This window comes from Centrocercus urophasianus, unplaced genomic scaffold (genome assembly GCF_019232065.1).
Source record: "Centrocercus urophasianus isolate 14NV4802_14NV808 unplaced genomic scaffold, USGS_Curo_1.0 seq_23, whole genome shotgun sequence".
In the NCBI taxonomy this organism is placed as follows: Eukaryota; Metazoa; Chordata; class Aves; order Galliformes; family Phasianidae; genus Centrocercus; species Centrocercus urophasianus.
In genome coordinates, this window is record NW_024884789.1 from 17956289 (window position 1) to 17979396 (window position 23108).

A 23108-nucleotide genomic window follows, 5' to 3' on the forward strand; every position below is an offset into this window, starting at 1 on the left:
GCTCTGTCATGCAATTCATTAATCAACTGTTAATCTGCTGTTGTTTCAGCCTGAACTAGAAATTCCTTCTGCAATCAGCAAGAGCGTCTAACAGCAGCCAATTCTAAATTAAAAAAAATAATAATCATATAAGAAATGCAAAGCAATACGAGGTCCTGGGCACACTTGTTATGCAGCAGGCTGAACCACTGCCTGCTGGGGGGCGGTAATTTACAGCATTTCATTAACTGATGGAGCTAGGGAAAACAATGAAGCACGGCCAACAATAGAGGCCCTTCCTGAAGCCTGCATCTTCCTCACTAAATCCTGTCAACATTTTCATTACATTTCTAACACACGTTACAAATATATACATCAACTGGAGGTACAGGTGCTGAGAGACATGAAGATAATGAAGCTTTAGGGGTGGGTTTTTTTTTCCAGAAAGAACTGTTGTTTGGGATCAAACACTGAAAGGTGCATACAGCTCAGCGTGATCTGTAACTGCCATTAAAGGAGTAAATTCTCAACCTTTACTGCCTGACAGGTGTTATACAGGACTTGAACACAAGCAGAATGTATTTGGGGCCTACAAAAAAAAAGAGTTCTGCATCTGTCTGCATTGCTTACCTTGACCTGCAGTAATCTAAACGCAGAATTACAGTTGCTCCAAAGTTTGACAGGGTCATACAACAACAGTTTTCAGATAATTCTTTTTATCGAGGAAGAGACCACCTATAAATGCACATTCCTGGAAGTCTCGTAGAATAATACAGCCCAAACTTGGCAGAGAAAACCCTTATTTCTCAAGTGCACAATGACAGCTTTTTCGTTCCACCACGGAAGCTCAGAAGGCTGTCAGCCGGGCGGTACCTGAACGTGTGCCGAGCGCTCTGCCTGGTCACAGGGGTGCATTTTGCCAGTTAAGACATCACAGGGGTTGACAGACCGTAAAGATATCATAAAACTACTCAAAACCAAATCCTCCATTATCTTTAAACCTTTACTTTTACAAAATTCAGTGTCATTTCAAAGCAGAAGTGATTACGGCTGAATGGTTTGAATGCTTAAGCGCAGAGCAGGACAGTTCTATTTGCTAGTGACAAAGCCTCCCTGTGCAAGCAGGAGCCACGTGGTCAGAGCAGCTCTTCCCCATCTGCCCAGCAGCCCCCCTGGCTCTATGCAGTGCCAAGGGGAAACAAGGGATGCTTCAGTGGAAGCTACAAAAACCTTTGGCCTGGACAGTGAAGTAGTGACATGTCCTAAAGAGAAATTTTCTCCTCAAGGTTGGTTTGATGAGCCTGCAAAGCACCCCTGTGAAGCACACTGCTTCCTCCTCTCTGGGGTCTGCAGAGATCCCTAACACCATCTCAGCTTTCCATTCTGTTCTTAAGATCACAGTATAACCCTAGCACCAAACCCTGCTCACATGCTAGAAATAAATACCATCAATACTGCTCTGTAAAATAGATTTTCTTTCATACAGTCCTCTAAGATCCACACGAAGATTTCATATTTTAGCAACACAAATCACAGGTAGCCCTGCTGCACCACAAAGGCTCTTTGCGAAACGCTCTGATCCACATTAGCGCAGCTACGTGGCTCAAAGCACAGAGAAGTCTTTCAGCTTCTGCTTCCATGCTGATGTGCCCCACACTGACACAACTCCTGCACAGACTGCAGGCAGCACGGCTGGTGGAGCTACGAACGTGTGCTTGGTGCAAGCTGCACCTTCCTTGGGAAATACCTGGGGGATGTCAGTACAGAGGGTAGGAGCAAACATACACAGCTCTGAATGCACTCCATCAACGTGCAAATTACTGAGGAGAGAGGCAGATGAAAACACCACATGGGAGAGACAGAGCTGTGGCTGCTTGAGAATGTCCTGAAGAGATCTGTGCACTAAGCAAAGGGCCTCAAAGCATGCAACGCCCAGCAAAGTTGCCAAGGAGCAGTTACAGGCTTGCCCTGAGTTAAGGCAGTTACCAAAGAGCTGACTGAAACACAGCAGCACATCTGTGACATGGGTTCTGCCTGCATCAATGTTACCACTTGTTATTGCTCAACCGAGCAGCACAGACCGTGCCTTTAAACAAAAGGAAAAGGCAGAAGTGAGTTCTGCAGACATCATGCTGCAGGAACAACGATGTAGGGCAAATGCTGTCATACTTCTGCCCTTTGAGGCCAACGCTTTTTAAAATGAGGAATTCTGAACCATATTCCATCGTTATGTATTTATTTTGGGTCAGAGTAAAACTTTTCGGCCCCTGGCTGCCATCACTGGGAACAGTGGGAGTACTGCATTTACCAGCTCTTAACTAATGAAACTGCAGCATTGTATAAATCACTCCTGAGACATCCTCTGCACATGCCTTGGGAATGTGGGCTCATAAATAACTCGCCTTTAGAGGAGGAACACACATACATACATCTTCTCATTTCAATCAAAAAAAATATCTGGTTTGTAACAAGATTGCTTTCTAAGAGCATAAAGGGATCTCCACACGCCGGAGATTTTAACAACCCTTTCCTCTGAGTCTCATTTCCAGTGTGAAACTTGCAGTCAGCACTTTCTGAGGCCTCCAAATAGCTCTGGAAATTAAAAAAGGCAACCAACCGACTAAGATGACCCAAACCAAAACACCCAACCCTAAATCTACTCTCCAAATCAAAGCAGGCAGCAACATGATATCGTTATTATTAGGTATTTTGCACCCACTCTGTTCCCAGAGGGATGTTTCACAAACTACGTGGCATGAACAGAAATGGTTGTAAAAAGGAAAAAAAAAAAAAAAAGAAAAAAAAAAAAAAAAAAGACTTTAAACCATAAGAACAAATATTTGCCAGTCAGAGGGGGTGCATGAGTCACCACACACCGCCAGCCAGCCTCCTCTGCTAACTGGAGGAAAGCCATCAGCAGCACGTACCTCATCGACGTGTTATTGGCTCCTCTACAGATAAGCCACACAAAGCCATCAAGTCAAAGTAAGGCAGAAAGGAGGAAATGGTCACCATGTCTGCAGCTCCACAGCAGAACGTTGTTCTGGAAGTGCCTTCCTTCCTTCCATTTCTTTTCTTCCTTCCCTGACTCCACTCTTGCACTCATACCCAACACTCTATCACAACCCCAGGAGCACCTCTGTTGATTTAACAGAGCACCACTGCTGCGAGCACATTCCAGCCAGCTCAGACAAAACCAGGTTCGCATCTACACTAAGCACTACTCTCAGCTTTAGCTAAGCCCTAAGTAGAACACGAAACTTCTCATCACAGCATCCCAGCCCTGATAGTGCTGTTGAAACGCCGGTACCTTGTACTTTGTATTTGCAGGAATATTGGTTTTCCAGCGAACTGTGTAGTAGCGAGCATCCGTGATCTTCTGGTTCTTTGGCAGAGAGTTGTCTGCCCAAGTGATCCGTATGGTGTCATGGCTCAGAATGGAAGCCTGAACTCCCACCGGTGGCATCATGGGAGATGGATCTGGCACTGGAGTGTATGGAGCATTAATAACAAACAAATCAACTTCGGAAGTGTCTAGGGAATTGATGGGTAAAAAGTTGTGTATTATAATTAAAAAGGGAGAAGGTGGCATTATAACGTAAACAAAAACAAAAAAAAAAGGGGGAAATGCGGGGTAATATAATGAAATGAGAGGTGAGGAATGGAGAAAAAGAGAGAAAAGCCAGAGTTAATAGGTGACATAAGGCTGGTATTACAATAACTGTTGCATAGTGTTCCCTCAAGACAGTGATGACATATCTGTGCTACAAAGTTTGCCACCCAATCATTAGCGCTGGGCGCATTCAATCACAGCACTAAGAATCCCAAGCATGCAGTAATTTTAATTTTGAATTTATTTCCCTCAGAACGTCCACTTGCAGAAAACAGTGTGGAGGAAGTAGAGCTGGACTACTTCTGGTGGGTAAACGTCACTCAGAAAGAGTTACTGCCATCAGCTTTTAAAGAATGTTCATGGCAGGCACGTTCTATGTGCCATGCAAATTTGCAATAAGTGAAGAAACTGCAATTCCAATGCCCTCTATAAAATCTATCAGAATTATTGCTTTTCAGCAAATTAAAGCAAACAGAAGCGTTAACATCTGTCCCACAGGACTAAATAATGCCAGCAGTCTAGCAGGGAGCACAGCGAGCCACACAATAGTAAAAGCTCACTTGCAAACAAATTTATCTTTGTATTAATGTGTTACAAGATGAAAAATAACTAAGCCAAGAACTTGTTTAATCTAAGTTATGCCAAACTGAGACTCAGACAAAGGAAATGCATGCACCACATTCAAAATCTCAAAGTAAAGACACACTAAAAATCTACACTTGCCCCCAAGAACAAAACAAGAGCAACACCCATTTGTGCTAACTGAATGGTTAACTTTTCAAATAAAAACATCTGTAAGCTGTTCAACGATGCATTTTGTAACCGAAAAATGAAATCATTTTTAGTTGGTTTAATAAGCAGAAGAACCATGCAGAGCAATCACTGAAACAGTAAGGCCAATCAGTTATAGAAATGGAGAGCACTTGATGACACCAAAACCCAACACTCCTGCATTAGAAATAATGGCGTTTTCAGCTGCTGTGCAGGAGGCACGCTGGCAGCTCTCAGCAGGGCAGAACACAGAGGCAGCCCCTGGTCCTTACCTGAATGAGGCCTGGTCACTGCGCTCTCGTAGAGAGGAATTCCTTCCCCAACATTGTTGAATGCTTTCAGCGTTATGACGTAGTGTGAGCTCGGGTCTAAAGGAAAAAAAATAGTATGGCTTTAGTACAGACTGTTAGTGCATCCTCTTTTTTGCCTCTATGCTTTCTCTGCTTTGTTCAATTTTTTTATTTCATGTATTTTTGTTAAAAAATAAGAAGTTTGAAGTGAGAAAGTCTCCACGCAGACCTTCTTTTACTGCGCAATAGCTCTCCCATAGCAGATGTCTAGAGTCACAGCACTTCTACCTTAGGTACAGCCAAGATAACAAAACAAAAAAAAACCCTTCAAAAATTTCAGGTTGCTCTACTGCAGCATTATCCAATGCCCTAATTTTAGGGAACTTCCCAATCCTAATATTTATTTTGCTTTCAGGCTATCTTGCCTACCACAGAGAATTCTGTGGCAGGGTTACCCTGTATCTCTCTTTCAAAGCAGATGCCACCATATCCTGGTGACATGTTAGTTTCTTTTTTTGCCTGAAGCCACCTGTTCACAGCTCCAGAAGGAAAACAAGGAAAAGCTGCTCTGTGTCAAAGTTTATGTTTGTCATTGATGAAGGCAAAACACTTTGCTTCCAGCTCAGCAAGTTCAGGACTCTGGGCTTTTTTTTTGCTCTGCCATTTCCTCCATCAACAGAGAACTGAGTTCATTTCAAACTTATCAACTGTTTGGTTTCCCAACTTATTGCTTTCATAATGATAAAGATCCTCTTAGAAGACATGCTTGCAGTTTTATAACTTCATACCATGATTGAAAAACAGCAACATGCACTGGAGGTGAAATCTGGGTGCTGATGTTAACCTGCTTTCCTTACCTAAGTTTTCAATAGTGTAGTATCTCTGCTTGTAGTCCACCTTGATGGTCTGTGCATGAGGACTGCCGATGCCATACCCTATGGCATAACCTCTCACCACAATGTTCTGGTTCTCAGGTGGAGTCCAGCTTACCACAATACTGGTGACCAGAGGACGGACGTGTAAGGAGCTCGGAACTTCAGGAACACGGCTTTCTGTTGAAGGAAAACGGTGGATTTAGAGGATTTCTCCTCAATAAAGGTAATTACGTGAAGAACTGTAAACTAATAAGGTCAAATGCAGCACTTGTACTCTGCACATGTATTAAAATGGGTGTGCTCCAAAGGAGAGAGCTTTACTGTACAAGAGAGAGCAAAGAGCTCTCTAATAAGCAGATGAAAATTAACTAATTCATTTTAACAGACACCCTTTTAAAAGCACCTGACTGTCATACTGAAGAAAAGCATCAGGTCTGCTTCCAGGCAGACTTTCCTGATGTTTCTGCATGTTCTTCCCAATTTTAATTTTTCAAAAATATGCATTCAGTTTATCACATCCTGTCCACAAAGCAATCTGCTTTGAGCTCCGTCGTATTACTTACTGTGGGCACTAAATAATTATCTTGAGAACACAGTCACGTCCAAAGGAAGGTGCCTGAGCTCACTGTAGGACTAAATAGAACATTCCAAAGCTCAAACCACTGTCACTAAACTGCCTGCAGCATTTTTGGCAAAGGTCTTCTGTTGTTTGTCCTGTACCACCACTATCCTTGTCACTGTGTGGGTCCTGAAGTCTCTTCTACATAACTCACAAAACATAGACAGGCATTTCACATTCATCCCACAAGCATGAAACAATAGATGCTTGAACCCTACCCCTATGAGCAACACAGATCTAATTGCAATCCAACAGCGAGGTGGAATCGGGGCCCTTATAAACAGAAGGACTGATGTTTGTGAGATGTGACTGCAGTCCCCCAGCATTCTTACTAGAAAACTTTGCCCCAGTGTTGAACATAGGCAAAAGCAAAGCAAAAGCACAACTGCACACACTGACATCCATGCCTTGCTCTTAGCTTCTCAGAAATGGGGTAACTGCTTCTGTCAGGCTGCTGGAGCCCACTGTATGCTAACAGACAGTTTGCATTTTGTGTAACAGTAAGTTGAGTTCCCCGCTCTAAAATAAACTGTTCAGAGCGTTCTGCTTCCTGCAGAGATTTCCTTTTAATGAAACATGCAGCATTTATCTACAGGCATTTAATAAAACACCACAGCAGTATTACTTGGATCATAATATGCCCATGGCCTGCTTGCCAAGGGAGTTTATGGTCTCCAGCTGACACAGCCGATCAATTAAAGTTCACCACTCTTAAATACAGAAAAGCTACAGAATTGCAACAGAAGAGAAGCTGTTTTTAACTGCACAGAAGCCACTGCACTGGGGATAAACTTTATACAATTCCTTAACAGTCCCTGTGTATGAGCTCCTGGTGGGACCTGCGCCAGCCCTGCAGAATGCCCCACCAGCACAGACCTGTAATGGGCTGCTCCTGTTGGCACTGATGGCACTATGAAGTTCATTATACTCTACTTAAATTCAAAAGCAGACAGAGTGGAGAGGAATGAAATGTATGCACATATATTGAACCTGAGAAATTAAACATGAGCTGTAAATATGCTCTGTGTTATTAAATATACCCACATGAGCTTGTTAGGGAAAGGAAAGCAAAACATCCACATCTCCTTCAGTCTGGGGAACAAGTGGTTTCTCAAGTTGCAAGGCTGTGTCACATCCAGTTAGAGGACGACAGCCACATGCACAAGTCATTTCATCTCTAAGAAGCAAATTCTAAATAGCTACAAAACCAAATTCCACAGTTAGCATTAGTTTTTCTGCTGCTCCTGATTAAGCAACAGAGAGGGGGAAAAAGAGGACAAATATTGAGTTGAGCATCAACTTTGCATAACACAAAGATTGAAAAATGGGCTCTCCGAGGGGCAGACCAGCTGACTGCTGAAGCAATCTTCCAGCAGCACAGAACAAACATTGGATTTCTTTCACAATTCCATCTTCCAGCTGCTGCCACAACTGAATCTCCAGTCACATAGAGGTGACAGACATCACTGGCATTTTGCACCATTAATTCAGAAAGAATGACCTCAAGCTCCTTCCAAACACTGCAAAGAGGGATTCTGGCCTGCAAGAAGCAGAAGGTAACTTTTGTTCAACAAAACCAATCAAATGCTTGTTCAGAATGAGAACGGGCTTGTTCTACCTTTATTGGTAACCTCTGCATGGTTCTGTACACTGCATATCATGAATCTATGGCTTTGAAGGAGAAGTCTTCATTTCTGATAGAAGATCAGCTCTATACTAGCTGACCAGCACTGAAAATCAATCTTCTTTTTTTTTTTTTTTTTTTATAATCACAGAATCATAGACTCTCTAGAGTTGGAAGGGACCTCAAAAGGCCACCTAGTCCAACTCCCCTGCAATGAACAGGGACATCCACAGCTATAACAAGTTAATGGGGATCAAATGCTCTCTTTAGAAATTATAAGGAAATCATAAAGAGAGGAAAAATATTTCAACAAAGCAGTACCAATAGAACACAGTGGTAATGTTGCAAAGCCCTGGAGGTAAAAGCGATGCTTTCCATCATTCCTTTCCTACCATGGCATCTCTCTTGTGTCAGCAAAGTTTACATTTGGACCCCAGCTCTGCAGCCCTCATGCAGACACTGTGCAGGCTCCATGCTGCAGTCAGCAGGCCCACAAGTCAGCCACTGCATTGCTGAATACCAAATCACCACCTTCAGAACTCTGAGGCGTGCGCCGATGGTTTCATTAGCATAATTTAGGTGCTCCAGCAATGCATAATCATTATTTTGCTTCCCTCCAGGAAAACAGTCCTCCTACCTCCACCTCGTAGCGTGTGAACATCTTCATGATTAACGAGATGAATTTTATTACAATATAAAATTCAAGGCATTATTATTAGATAAATCTTATCTTGTATTATTATTTAAATATCGAACCACTGGCACTGGCATTCAAAATTGGGTTTTTCTTGATAGCAAAAATATACAGTTCTCAAAAGTGTAGAAGCAGAATTTGTGCATAAGCTGTTTTATTGACTTGGTAAGAATTTCATGATAGAAAAAGAAATTAATTCCACTTAATCATAAATAAAACACGTCACAACACTAGAAAACATTAAAGCAACTCAATAAAACCACCTTTTCCTTTTAAAAAAGCAGTCAAACTCTACTGTGCCCTGGCCTTGGTGTCACAAATACCTCCACACTTAATATCTTACCATCTAGATCGCTCTCAAACGTTTCTGCTGACACCCAGTCAGTAGCTGGCCCAGTGCCATTCACAGTCATGGCAGCTATCCTGAAGTTGTACTCCGTGCCTCGTTCAAGACCTAGGAGATAAACAGCAGCCCAGGTGTCACAACAGCAAATCCCAACCATAAGCACAGGAATCACAATTAAAGTACAGCTATAACCTGGTAGTTAGAAAACTTTTCACCCCAGCAGTGCCACTCAAGCACAGCCTGAGGTCAGGATGGAAACACCGCTGCCAACTCCAGTAAGGAAGCTGACACTGCTTACAGTGCAGAGCTGTAACCAGAGCTGGGACTGTCCCCATAGGCCACAGGCAGGCACAGCAGAGTCCCATCTACAGCAAGCTTTAATTTCTGGATGCTAATAGAGGAGAACCACCCACAGCCATAACTAAGCACAGATGTACAGTACAGACAACAATTGACCAAAACATACCACGAGTTTGTTTGCAGTATATAAGAGTGCATAATCAATAATCAAAACAATAAGAAAATGCACTCAAATTTTATACACAGACTGTCTTAAACAGGCCCTTGTTGCTGCTAAAAATGCGCTCTGCTAACGGGCACCAATCAGCTCTGACTGTAGGAGGAAACAAACATTACTGAGTCACAGGTGGAGCTTCTGAGAATACAGCATGAAGCACTTTCTGAGCTGCCTAATTGCTTTGTAAGAGGCACAGCTTGATCAGCTGTGCATGGCCAAAACCTAGGTTTGCTCCTCTCCTTATGCCCCGTTACCACTACACCAAATTGTTGTTCTAGCAATAATTTATCATTTATGCTAAGTACTGTAGTAGGCTGAATTTCTGAAACATACAAAAATAAAGAGGGGACAAATTATTACATCATTGCCAGAAAGAAGGACAAACGCTGACATATAAGAAACTATGTGGCATGATTTGTACAGATGTCGGAAAGAAGTTCACATGACTGAATCAGGCTTGTGGGTGAGCACTGCAAGAGACAGAGCACACCTACATTCTGTCCACAAACAAACAGGTGAGCTTGGAAACATCCAGCCTGAGAGCATTTCTTTGGCATTGTTATCCATATTTCCATTTCTGCCACTCACACAGTGAGCTCAGGACCATCCACTCCATGCAATCTCTATACCTTTATAGAATGCTTTATATACCTATATAGGAAGGCTTGGAAAGAGTTTATTTGCTCCACATAGAAAACCAAAGGCAGCATTAGGGCTGGAAAACAGGTTGCTAGACCTGTTGGGCTGTCAAGGGCTTGCAAATAATCTCTCACCTTCAATTAGCTGGAAAAGCTGCGTCCCCCCGACGCTCTCACTCACATCACTCTTACGGGACACTTTGCGGTAGCGGATTTTGTAGCCGGTGATTTGGCCGCTGTGTGTCCCCGCAGGAGGAGGCTGCCAGTGCAGCATGATGCTCTGCGGGAGGCAGGAGGCGTAATTACAAACTTGTTGCCTGCTGTGCAGCCAGAAAAACTACGCAAGTGCTAATACTTGGTGAAACACAAGACAGATAAAACTGGCACACAGATATATGGCGTTTTCATGGATGTGAGACGTGCTATCAATTAAAAGGACAACAAAACAACAATCGCAATTCAGCAGCAGCACAGGTCATAAAGGCGCCTATGGAAGTTCAAGTCAAAGCGCCTCAATTCCTGTTGGACTTTCTGATTCCAATTTCACAAAGTCCTCTTGGGCTTCCCTTTCATTTTCTTTGAGTTACAAGAAGATATGGTTTCCTTAGGAGCTATCCTTAGGAACCGAGATTTTCTTCAAAGGATGTAAGATACCTGAACAGTAGTTTGTGTGTATGACACTGCTGGTTTTTGATCATACAGCTAGCAACGAAAGTATTGGGAAAGGAGTTTAGAAAGAAAAGAGGTTTTTTTCAAATCTTCAATCATAATCACCAAAGTCATAGAGGATAGGTATGTAATTTTCTCTTCTAAGGGGCCCAGGACACTGTAAGCATGCATATGTGTGCACAAACCATAAATAACAGTTAATCACCAGGAACACACTCAGGTGCTGGTGCTTCAGGCTTTTGTGCCCAATTATACCCCTTTCACAACCGAGCTCCATGCTTTGCCTCATTGTCACTGCCTCTGCTGCATCCCATTATGCACAATCCACAATTGGACAGGAGTTTCTAATGCTTCACATCCCACATTCAGATACCCTCCTGCTGGGCCTCTCATACACACACAGCTGAAAAGCAGCACGGCAGGGAAAAGGCCCAAAGCAGCTCTACATTCTGGCTGATCAGACACCCAGACTTTCTTTTACCCATTACCAGCAGCAAGTTCTCCCCAGCTTACCTTGGAATTTCGCACCTCCAGCGTTAGATTCTGTGGTGCAGCACTGGGAACTAGAAACATTAAAGGAATTACAACTGAAAAAATGCCATATAATATACCCCATACTGTATTTCCATATACAACTACTGTCTGCTATCATTCATTACAAAATCACGATCCACTCTGGTTTAAGGCACTATATAAAATCATTTAGAATTTCGACCAGGTGTACTTTTGGACACAGTGACTGTTTGGCTTGGGAGAGTGACTTATTTTCATTGCAGAAGACAAACACACTTTTTATTCAGGTCTTTACTTATCATAGGAACCCAAATAAAAAAAGCTTTATAGGTAAAGGTACTTCCCCCCAGCTCTAACAAGACAGATCACGTTCAGCACTTTTCCAAACCAAGGCTTTCATTTGGATATTTGATTCTGGGAATCCACATTTAAAATTCCAGCCATGCTTTCTGTGTTATGACTTTCTGTAACAGGAAGACCTCAGAGCCAAGATGTGCCGGTGCTGCTGAGAAGCATGGAGGTGAAGTGTAGCACAAAGATAGTTTTGCTTCTCCATCTCCATTCTTTGCTAGCTCTCTCCTGGCTGTAGCAGCAGCTTTCTGGTCAGCACAGTTCAAATCCACTGTGCAAAAAGGCTACTCAAGAGAGAAACTGAAACCAAGGAGATCCTTGCTGCAGCTCTCCAGAGGTGAAAGACTCACAAATGTTATCTGAAAGGCATAGGTAAGTGTTCCCTAACAGGAAGCCAAGACTCCAGCAAAGCACAAGGACAGGGAAGTAGTACAACAGGGCTTGAGACCACAACAATGCATTTTACAGATAACCCATGCCAGTCCAAACAATACCAGAGAAAACAAACCTGAGTGCATAAGGTGTGTTAAGGGAAAGGCGCAGCAGGGGTGGTTTAATAGCCCACTGCCACTGCAAAAATGCAGACAAGAACAGCTCATTTTTCCTGAGAACACCAGACCTAGGGAGGAGGTGCTATACCTTTAAAAAGCAAGAACACCAGGCTAAGAGGAGGAAATGAAATAAAGCCAAGCCAGTTTTTGCTGTTCTTGTTTTATTCGGCTTTTGCCTGCTTTCAAGACAATTAAAAAAAAAAAAAAAAAAAAAAGTCTGGGTTTCACAAAGTGTGAATAATGCATGTACTGCAAACTTGGCAAGAGAAAGACAATCAGCAGGACACGGGAAAGGCTACACGACATGAATACACACAAATACATGCATGTCACAGGTGCACAGTTCGTCTTCTGTCAAAGTAAGCCTAAAATCTATTAGTGTGTAATGCTGAGGTGGTATTTCTAGTTGTGATAAAGTCTGTTTCCTACAGACCAGGAACACTATGAGAAGAGAAACACACCTTACGAGCAGCACACAAATCCCAGTTCAATTGTTGTACCCAAAGAGCTGGTCGTTCTGCAACAAACCATCATAACACACTTAGATTAGGAGCAGGAACCTACATAAAGATGAGGAAGGTTGCTAAAAAAGAAGCTAAAGCTTGCTAAGAATGGAACATTTACAGGAGATACATACAGAGAGCATGGTAAGAAGTGAATGTACATTGTTCATCTAGAAAGATTTGAGAGAGTGAGAGAACAGCATGGATAAGCAGCAGGGCTATACAGCTGTTAGAAGCAAGATGACATCCTTTAGGAAGCTGTAGAAACTACATTTTAACAGGTTCAGCGTGGAAGCATAAGAATGGAACGATCACATAAGTTACAAGCTGTAACTTGGATGCTGAGAGATAGCAATCGTGATGCTAACGTGTAAAGGAGGTTCTGGTAGAGAGAATGCTGGACACTTGAAGTAATAAGCCAGAAATCTGTGTGAGACAAATCAAAACTCAAACTATAATAAAGTGTGCAATTCAAAAATGTATGGACAAATATGGCATTTGTCATTTTTTTTAAGGGGGGTCCTGCATTGCAAAGCTGGTAGAGAGCTCTTCGGTGAGGTGACAGCGGGACAGGAGGGAAGCCCTTGTCTGAAGTGGCTAAAAGGGGGGAGGAAAGAGAAGGTAGGAATGGGCACAGTGGGCTGTGGCCAGTGGAGCCCACAGTATGTGCCAACACCACATTGCTAAACCCATCTGTAAGTGATGAAAGTGGGATGAACAGCAACATGAGAAGCATTAGTACAGACAGGATCTGCCGGTAAGAAGCTGCAGAAAGACATCAGGCTTGTTCCTGGATATTGAAGTGACATGAAACAGTTACACATGTGGGAAAAATGATCCCAACTTCACGAAGTGATGGCCCTAAGCATAGCAGTTCCACTAAAGAGCAAGATCTCTACCCCAAAAATGTCACCTCAGTGCTCAGAACAGGTCAAAAACAGCAGTCAGATGCTAGTAATTACACACTTGCATCTTCAATACAGTTCTGGTATCTCCACCTCCATTCCTAGAAGCACATAGGAGAAAAGAAACCTAGAAAGAAGTTCAGAAAAGAGCAATGAAGCACACAACAGCTTCCACAAAAGACAGGGTTGACCATTTCTAAGACTTAAATGTGGAGAAGAAATGAATGAGGGAGAATGCAGCAAAAGTGTATGAAAAGAAGAGTGGGACAGAGAAGGCTGATGGAAACTGATTATTCACTACTTCACAAAGCTCTAGGCAATGAGTAATGCTAACAGAGCAGGTCCAGAACAGGCTGAAAGGGAAGGATCTTTCACAGAAAGTTGAGCATCTCCACTGGATGCTGTGGATGGTAAGAGTTGACACTGGCTTAACAAGGATGCTGAGAGGCTTCACAGGAGGGAAGACAAATTTCTTCTTCAAGAGTGGTAAGGCATTGGCACAGACTGCCAGGGAAGTCCTGGAGTCACCGTCCTTGGACATTTTCAAAGACTGTAGAGACATGGCACTGAGGGACATGGCTCAGTGGGCACGGTGGAGATGGGCTGACAGGTTGACTACATGATCTTAGTGGCTCTTTCCTGATTCTACACAGAGTAACTACACAAAAAACCACTGCAGAGCCAAGGAGTCCCACAGAAACAAACCGCACTCACAATTTGGATACTAATACCCTATTCTGCTTTTGATCAGTTCTGGAGAGAAGATTCCAGGCTAGGCTTGGTTTTGGTCTGATTGTTCTTATGAATAATTAAACTTCTGTCTAAAAAAAAAGAAAAGCTAATTAAGCCTGATCATTCTACAATTGTTCACATATCTGTATTTGCTCACACTGCCTCCTTATTTGGCTTACAGAAAATGCTGTTACCACTTCCTGCTTTCAGGACTATATACAAAAGATTTAATAATATCTGTGCTGGAGTCCAAACAAAGACATGCAACATTTTTCCAGATGACCACAATTAAAATAAAAACACTCTAAAGGCACGTATCTGCTCATATGTAACAAATATTATAGAAGCTAAAAGACAATTTGGAGTTGTAGGGTTCAAAATAATTGTGTTCCTGTCCACTCTTAAGACTTTGTAGGCCCAATAACCCATGAAATAAACTTCTGATGTTGAAATTAAGGACAGCATTGTTTTGCAATTAGAACACCAGATGCATTTGCAGGTATATTAATTTTCCTTCGCCCCATTTGGACAGCCTCAGGGGGAGCTTTTAGCATGCGTGGCCATATGCAGCAATCACATTATTAAGAAAACAGGGCAGCGCTGAACAAAACCCTAAGAAGTTTTTCTGGTTAAAAATCCGCTTAAATGAAATTACCACGTAATTCCTGCAGAAAGGCTTGGAATAAAGCAGCTTACCATCTGACAGCGTTCGCACAACAACATCTTGGGTAGAGACGCCAGGGCCGTGTTTATTGTAAGCCACCACTCGGAAACTATACTCAGTGTACTTCTTTAATCCAGTAATGGTGTAGGAGAGTCCTGCTACATCAACATCCTGTCCAGAAGCAAACATGCATACGAGTCAAGGTCAGAATCAGGTCTGCAATTGTCATAAACGTCTCAGGCTCAGAACAGTAATACTCAAAGTCAGAAGCAAGGAGGACAGTGCTCTGCAGAACAACAGATGTAACCCACAGCCACGTGCAGCCAGGGCTTGCACAGATGCCAGCAGGGTGCTTGCAAGAGGAAGTTCTACATATTTGATTTAAATCACAACATGGGCACAGGTTCTACAGATGACACGGGATGTGGTGAATTTGCCTACTAGTAGAAATGACTGCTGCATTTTTAACAGTGGGAAGAAAAGGAGAGTTTTATCTGAAGAATGCACATTTTTACTTAAAATCTGATTAAGAAAGTTATTTTAAATGCTAACAAACTAAGGGGGGGTATTTGAAGCTGGAAACACATTTACAAGTCTATCATGTGAGAAATTAAATGACTGGGTTTAGCTCTCCCAAAGCTGTGATTATTTCTTAGGCAGCTCCTTGCACCAAGCATGCTGGATTCTCCCAGCAGAATCCTAAGAAAGTGTAATTAATTAGACACTCACCAGTATCTAAACACCAATCACTGGATCAATGAACTCAAGAAGTGAGTGAACTCAAGAAGTGAGAATAGTTTAGATTCAGGAACAGACTAAAATCAGCAGTTATCCTACTTTACTAAAATAAAAGCAGCCAGCCTATAAAAATGATGCTGCAGGTATTATTTGATTCTTCAGAGCTTATTCCTCGCGATGTGATGGACATCCCCAAATGCCACTTGATGCTGAGTATGTAAGTAAGCCATCACCTAAAAGCTGCTTCAATTTTTATGCAAATACTGCAGAAAACATTCACGCTGGATGACAAAGCAGTTATTTAACAGACTGAATGTTTAATTTTAAACGTTTCTGCATTCTGGGCTAAAGGCTTCAGCTTGTCAGAAAAATAAGCACTTGGCAAGGTGTTTCTAAAAACGTAAGGTAAAAGCACAATAAAGGAAAGAATGCTGGCACTGTACATCACACAGAAGAGCCCCACTCCGTACCTGCTCGCTGTCCTGCCCCTTCTCCATGTAGTAGAGCTTGTAGTTCTGGATTTCCCCATTGCCAGACAGCGGCGTTTCCCACGTGATGGTGACAGAGGTGGGGGAGCTGGCGTATGCTCGGATATTGGGTGCTGGACCAGGCAGCTGAACTGCAATGGAAGCAGGAAACTCTGCTCATCAGCAAGTCCAGCCATTGCATTTCAGCAGCTAAATATTTCAGCATCAACTTTTACAAGTAATGACACCTGAAAGCGTTCTTCTATAACAAAATTTAGAGAAGTTAACAAGGCATGACTTACAAGTTAAGAGTGAGCATAAAGCATACCAACAAGGCAGCCCACAACGTTATTTTAAAAATCAGGTCTGCAGGAGTATCACCTTATTCTGGGAAAGGCCGTGAATGGAAAAAAGTCGATTCCAAAGCAGAGAGGACTTGGAATATTTGCAGCTTACCCTCGGGCTGCGTGGCCACCTTCAGTGGTGCTGAGCTCTCTCCATGGCCGTGCTTGTTCTGAGCCACAACTCTGAAGACATAAACCGTTTCTGGCATCAGGTTTTGGATCATCACTTGTGTCTCTCCAGGACGACTGGTGTTTTCAACACGTTCCCTTTGGGAAACAAAAAGATGGGGCACGGAAGAGGCCATTGGTTAGTGAGAGGGTTTTTGAGCAGATACAGAAAGGAATTGGGTGCTGCTGGGAACAAAGCTGACACGTATCCTGTCTGAATGCATCTGATGCATTAATGACATTATTTACACCACGCTGACTACACAAAACTGGTAATATGCCAAAATTGCTGGTGACAAACAGCTTCCAGTTTTGTAACTTGTCTTTAGAGAAAATACTCACTGAAGTAAAAGAGTAATTTATGCTCAGCATCACCAAATTCGAAGCAGTTTCATTGTTATTCTCCTAACGGCGTGCCATTACTCATCATGACAGTCTATCCTACTGTTCTGAAGCCACAAGAAAAAATATTTAAGAATCGTACACAGACTGGTGAGATTTAAGGCATTTCTGTTAACATTGTGGGGTTGCTTTTTGTATATTTTCTCAAGAGGCTGTTTTACGATTTTCTTCTCCCTCCAAACTTTACTTAGTTCCTCCCTAATATTTAGATTCTTTAAAAACATCCCGAGGCCCCGACTCGCATTCAGCCCCACACACAGCTGGGGCACTGCTGCTGTTACCACCCAAGTCGTGGAGTCAACACAAGGCAACTCCTGCCCATGGCCCCAGCACGAGTGGGGATCACTGAGAGCAACTTCAGGAAACCCCATCGCTCCGTACCAAGCCCAGGACTGAGGTGAAGACTAAAAGATTAATTATCAACTAACTACAACCTTTATTTCCACCACCTTGCTGCTGTCACGTGAACCTTCCCACAGCTACTGCTGGGTAGGGCTGTGTGTGGATTGTTCTGGCTTGGAACGAAGCTATCTACTCCTGCAAAATGGAAATAACAGCAGTACTGGGGGAAAAAAACCCAAAACTGAGAACTTCACCATAGGGAAATAAAAGAAAAACGTGAATGGTTTGAATACAAACATTCCCCTTTTGTCTGACAGACTTCAGTTAGCTCTACAGCAGAGGGCAGACGATTCTCGTCCCAACGATTAACTGCTATTAAATCATTTTTAATGCAGAAGTCTGGGCAAAATTATTCCACAGTTTCCCCTTTCCTACCTTCCAGCCATTATGGTTTAGATTACAGCACGGAAATACAATGCCCAATTCCCCATTTTTAATTTATTTCTTTTAAAATCAACTACTAAGGTTGATTTAACACAACTGGGTTTAAAACACTTGGAAAACACTGCTCATTTCTGCACTATTATACTGCTTATTGTACAGAGGGAAACAATATTCCAACTGTAACTAAAAAGCTGTTCAAACACATTTTCTAGAATATTCTTCTTCATGAAAGTTGAGCTAAAATGGCATTGCATAAACAGCTTAATTTATTTCAGATTTACTTAATTGTCAGCCTTGAATGAGCAGCATCCCTACATTAGAATTAAAACGGTCTGCAACCCTTTTAACATTATAGGGTATTTTTGCACAAAAGAAGTTGGTAGAGAAGCTAAAGAAATATAATTCCCACTACAGAATGAAGGGGAGGCAGGGAAAAAAGATAAATATTTTCTCTCGCTAACTTTTCCAGTTATAGCTGGAGCAAAATGTTTGCTTGAAAATGTGTTTTCAAATGGTTAGTTTCCTTTAAGACGTGCCTTAGATATAATGAAGGTATTTGAAAACCCAGAATAAGTGCTAACTGATTCACAGCTGTGGAACAGCATTCATCTCCCATTGACATGCAAAATACATTGCATTTTCTGCCTCGAGTGTAAATGCACTCACTGATTTTATCAGAAAAATGTCAGCAATCCAAGGTTATTATTTAAAATTACAAAAAAAAAAAACCACCCAAATTATTTTTAATGGAAACACAACATTTATCAAAAAATAAATAGACATGCCAAAGTATTGCAATTTTCAGTAATAAGTAGGGACCGTGCCTTCCCTCACAACAGTTAAAAATATGGTGAGATTAATCTAATTAAGTGCTTCATGAATCTCTCCTTTATGCCCTTTCCTAGGAAGCCTTGAGCACCTTTTATGAGCTCTGATCCATTTTGGTTGGCAGAACAGGTAACAAAACAGATGGTCTATAGGAATATCTATATTACCAGACAGAACCTTATGACTGTTCTAACTCATGCCAGTTTAATCCCCAATTAAAGAGCTTTGTAAACTAGAATTAAGGTTTACAGTAGCTGTCACGCACTTAGGGGAAAAAAGCTACAGCTCACATCCAGAAATAAGGGATCATCTGGAAACGTAAAGCCCGAAGTTATGCTTACAGAAACAAAATCTTTGGGAAAGGACAGAGGTGAGCAGCAAGACTGCACACAAGCAAACTCCATTATCTGTAGCTCGCCAGGCGAAACCAGAGTTACCATCTTGTACCTTCTCACTCCTCAACAGACACAAAAAACTGCCCAGACCAGCTGGAATCACTTCAAAAGCAATAAAAGCAAGCGCCAAAATCTAGAAGAACTGGCATTTCTGCTTCAGTTCCCCCTTTGCTAGTGCTGATACTCCTCTGCAGCGCTCAACTTGAAGGGCAAATTTGCTTTGCAAGCAGATGCTGAGTTGAAAATGGGAAATATCTCAGTGCTGTGGGCTGAGGGCAGGATGGCTCGTGAAGGCAATGGTGAAGGAAAGCTGACACGTGGCAAAGGAGGACCCTAAGGATTACGTGGGGAAACCCACATTCTGCATGGGAATATTCTGCAGCACTCCAAGGAAGTCCAAAATGCAAAGTTAAGGAACGCCTTCTTGAGCTGTCATGCATCTCTCATTTCACTGGGTGGGCAACTCAGTAGATGTAACTCAGCAGAGGCCGAGGCCTGGTCTCTCCAAGAGCCAACAGGTACCCGAGGCTGCTGTGCCTCCCCGTGCCAAGCTGAATCTACAGCCCCTCAGAGATGAATTAGAGATGTCAGAATATCTAACTGAGTTGTTCCCCATCCTGTGTACTTCTTAAATGTTTTAAAAGCCCAATGTAAAAGGGAAATCAATCCAATGACCCAGAGTTTGATCACTGCTCAAACTCAAGCGAGGAAGAGATAATGCTTAGGTTACTAAAGGGATCTGGTAATGAAAATGGCACAAGTAGGCACAAACACACGACTTTTAGAAATAGGATACATGCACTTAAAACTACAGCAGAGATGTACGATCATGTATAATTCAAGGGCCACCTAGCAAACCAAACCAAAAAGCAGTATTTTATGATGCTGAGAAAGTACAGAAGGTCATACATCCAGATTTGACATGAAAACTTTCTGGTTTTGCAATGCCTACTTATTGGGACATTCTCACCTATTTTTTGAGTCAGTAACAAAGCAATACTTACACAGGGCCCAAAGAACTCAGCAAAACTTACCAGGTAAGAAGAAAACAGAGCATTTGTGAAAGATTAAATCACGTTTCTGCATTTTTCAACTGTTACAATACTTACCTCTGCCTTTAAATTCCAAGTAAAAATTCCACATGCTTTTAAAATTATAATCTCTAAGCAGCTGGTTTCTGTTGGTTTTGTGCCTATCCTTAAAGCAATATATAAAAATGTAAACCTAGCTGTACATCAAACAGCACTGCCCCCCACACATGCAGACAAAGCACTGCTAAGAAGCTAATATTGGAAAATACGTAAAAAACAGAGATTTTTAGAATGCTGAGTGCAAAGTATAGGCAATTTACTGGTTGCACAGAGCCCAGTTCAGGGCTGGGAGTGGACATCACCATCTCAGCTATAGGATATCCTCGCTCTTCTACCCCAGGTGCCAAAGTACGGAAACTGACAGAACCAGCAAGCCAAAAACCTCAGCACAGCTCTGGTCCGTTCTTTGCACTTCAAGAGGGGTTAATACCACTTCAGATGCATTTAACGTTTGAATTACTCTGAGCCATAACTTTAAATATGCCCAAAAATGCAATGAAGAGATATTTCTAACCTTCCAGCTAGAAGGAAGCACTCAGCTCAAGTGTGAGCTGTGCTCTTCTCATGCGCAATGTATCACGCTCAATTATTTGCTTAATTCAGCTTAATAACTCCCAAATTCATGCCCTAATGAACTGACACCAGCAGGCTGTCAGCACCATCAGGTCACATCTAATCTGATGGAGATGAGGCAAATAGCACCCATGCCAGGTGTAGCACAGAAGGAGGCCAAGTAGTACAAGCTTCTCATTCTCAAGCATTATTATTTTTAATTTTGTCATTCTCATTGTCTAAACACAAGTTTCATGTCCTAATTTCACAGCACTTTTGTGCTAGTGTGTGAAATGTGTGATATTAGCACAGCACAAAACTTACGTGAAGCAGCTAGAAAGTAATGAATATGTGCCAATGAATGGCTTCCTGAGCCTGCTTTGAACCCTGACCCAGAAAGGCACTTGAGCAAACAAAGCTTTCACTGCAGTCAGAGAAACCACCTGCTTACATATAAGCACCAGCTTAAGCACTTTGCTGTGCAAACTTTCAGTGGGGCACCTTACCTGAACCCAGAGGGCTGTTTTCCTACTGCTGGCAACTGCAGTTCCTGCAGCCTGTCCTGTAATTTCCTGGTTTGCTCACCACAAACCATGGAAAACCTTTGTTCTGCACTCTGCCTCTGACCCAACTGGGATATTTCATAGATTTCTGTAGCCTTGCATGGAGTAGCAAGCCACGCACTTTGTCTTCTCCAAAAGCAAGACCCAGTGCAGGGAGAGGCAGGAAGCCAATTCCAGCACATTACTTTCTTAACAGTCCAGTGGGAAAGAGCAGTCAAAACCAGAAATGTGAAGGAAGAAAGGCAGGCAGGTCGGCCACTGCCACTTTTCCTGTCCTCAACAGGAATGAATATTACCAAAATCAGCAAGCAGCAGAAAACCAGCATTTGTGAGGCACTAAAAATGTTACTAATTGCCTCAGTCCTGAGCCTCAACAAGAAGACTATCCACAGAATTAAAACAAATATTTGACAAAAAAAATTCTCCCAATGGGAGCACATTTTGTATTCTTTCCACATCACTTTGCTATCTTTGAGCCTCACCCTGTAGTCAGTAAGCAGATAATTTTCTTTTGACTAATAAATCTGATAATCAAGCTAATTTGAAATTAATTAAGCACCACTTAAAATGATTGTTAGCTCCAACTTCTTCAGTCTTATCACAATTTGAAGCTATTCTGAGCCCATCAAGGTCTGATTCCATCAGTAAGAGAAAGGGCAGACTGGCCTAAACCTTTTACAGCGATTCCTAGATGGGAATCATCTAACTGACAGCCACTTGACTCCACAATCAGACTATGTTTGAAGGTTTTAAAGCAGAAGCTGGCAGTGTCAGTGATGCTAAAGAGGTGCTGCAGTCTACTCTTGCTCTTAGCTTCACAGCCTGCTGAAAGCAGGTAGCAGCTGCTGGCGGCCAACTGCAAATAGGCACATAGGTGACTTGTAAGAGCACGTCTTTACCTGTTGATACCTTCCTTGGTGTAGAAGATTGAATAGGTGAGGTTGTCTCCCTGCGGGTCTGACACCGGTGTCCGCCACGTCAGCCTGATGAAGCGAGTGGAGACGAGGGTGGCCACGACGTCCCGAGGGGCTGTAGGCAGTGGTCCCGTTGTAGCTGGTGCTAGATGGTCATTAGTGGCACTGGTCAGTGAAGTGGGAGGTAATGTTGGGATGGCAACATCTTGTCATGTGCAAACATTGGGGAATATGAAGGGCAAACATCACCACGGTTTAAAAAAAAAAAAAAGAAAAAGAAAACAGGGAAAAAAAAAACAAAAGAAATAAACAAAACCACGATGGGAAACAAAACAAAATGAACACACACAAAAAAGGCCATTAAACTGAAGGCTGACATGCAGGCAAAGGTAACTACTGGAAACTAATGGGAAGTATTAAAGGACACGTCACTGTCGAGCAGGCAGACTAAATCTCCATCGTAATGGAAGTGGCAAGGGAGAGGGAAGGGTGAAGGCTGAGGACAAAATATGGCCTCACACAATATTTTCATGCCTTTGTAAACCAGATGTAATACCAAGCATTTTCAAACAGAAAACCAACCAGTGTCATTTATTCAAGAACACATCCAGACCCCATTTTCTACTTTATTTCATTAACACGCAGAATTAATTTCTACTGTTTCAGCAACAAAAGAGGCAGATGGAACACACCAAACCCCTTGGAGGGGTACAAACTCCAGGCTGTGCAATTAAAGGTTGGAGTCAGCTCACATAACTGCATCTCACTGCCTGGGTCCCACCTCTGCACAGGGCATGGTGACAGCCATGACTGCAGTGGACATAGAGCCATGCTCCCAAACCTCCCCCAGGATCACGGCTGCCTTCCATCACAGCTCTCACATTTAGCACGGCCTTTTAGAAAGATGCTAAGAGGCACAAACAACTCGGTTCACCTTATGTGGAGGCTTTATGAACTTTTTTGTGCTAAGTCATGCATGTTTTCCTACGTTACTGCTTTAAGGCTA

The 23108-nt window shown here is 42.5% G+C and overlaps 1 protein-coding gene across 1 annotated transcript in view; it reads right to left on the reverse strand.

Annotated features, from left to right (window-relative positions):
* NEO1 (neogenin 1) overlaps nt 1–23108 on the reverse strand; it is a 180795-nt gene that overhangs the window by 25462 nt on the left and 132225 nt on the right. Inside the window, exons 8-17 of the mRNA XM_042824549.1 lie at nt 22088–22307; nt 16516–16670; nt 16063–16211; nt 14887–15025; nt 11149–11198; nt 10102–10246; nt 8809–8919; nt 5511–5705; nt 4636–4731; nt 3290–3513 (exon numbers count right to left, since the gene is read on the reverse strand). Coding sequence (XP_042680483.1) covers nt 3290–3513; nt 4636–4731; nt 5511–5705; nt 8809–8919; nt 10102–10246; nt 11149–11198; nt 14887–15025; nt 16063–16211; nt 16516–16670; nt 22088–22307 — 1484 coding nt within the window. The remainder of the gene's footprint in view (nt 1–3289; nt 3514–4635; nt 4732–5510; nt 5706–8808; nt 8920–10101; nt 10247–11148; nt 11199–14886; nt 15026–16062; nt 16212–16515; nt 16671–22087; nt 22308–23108) is intronic.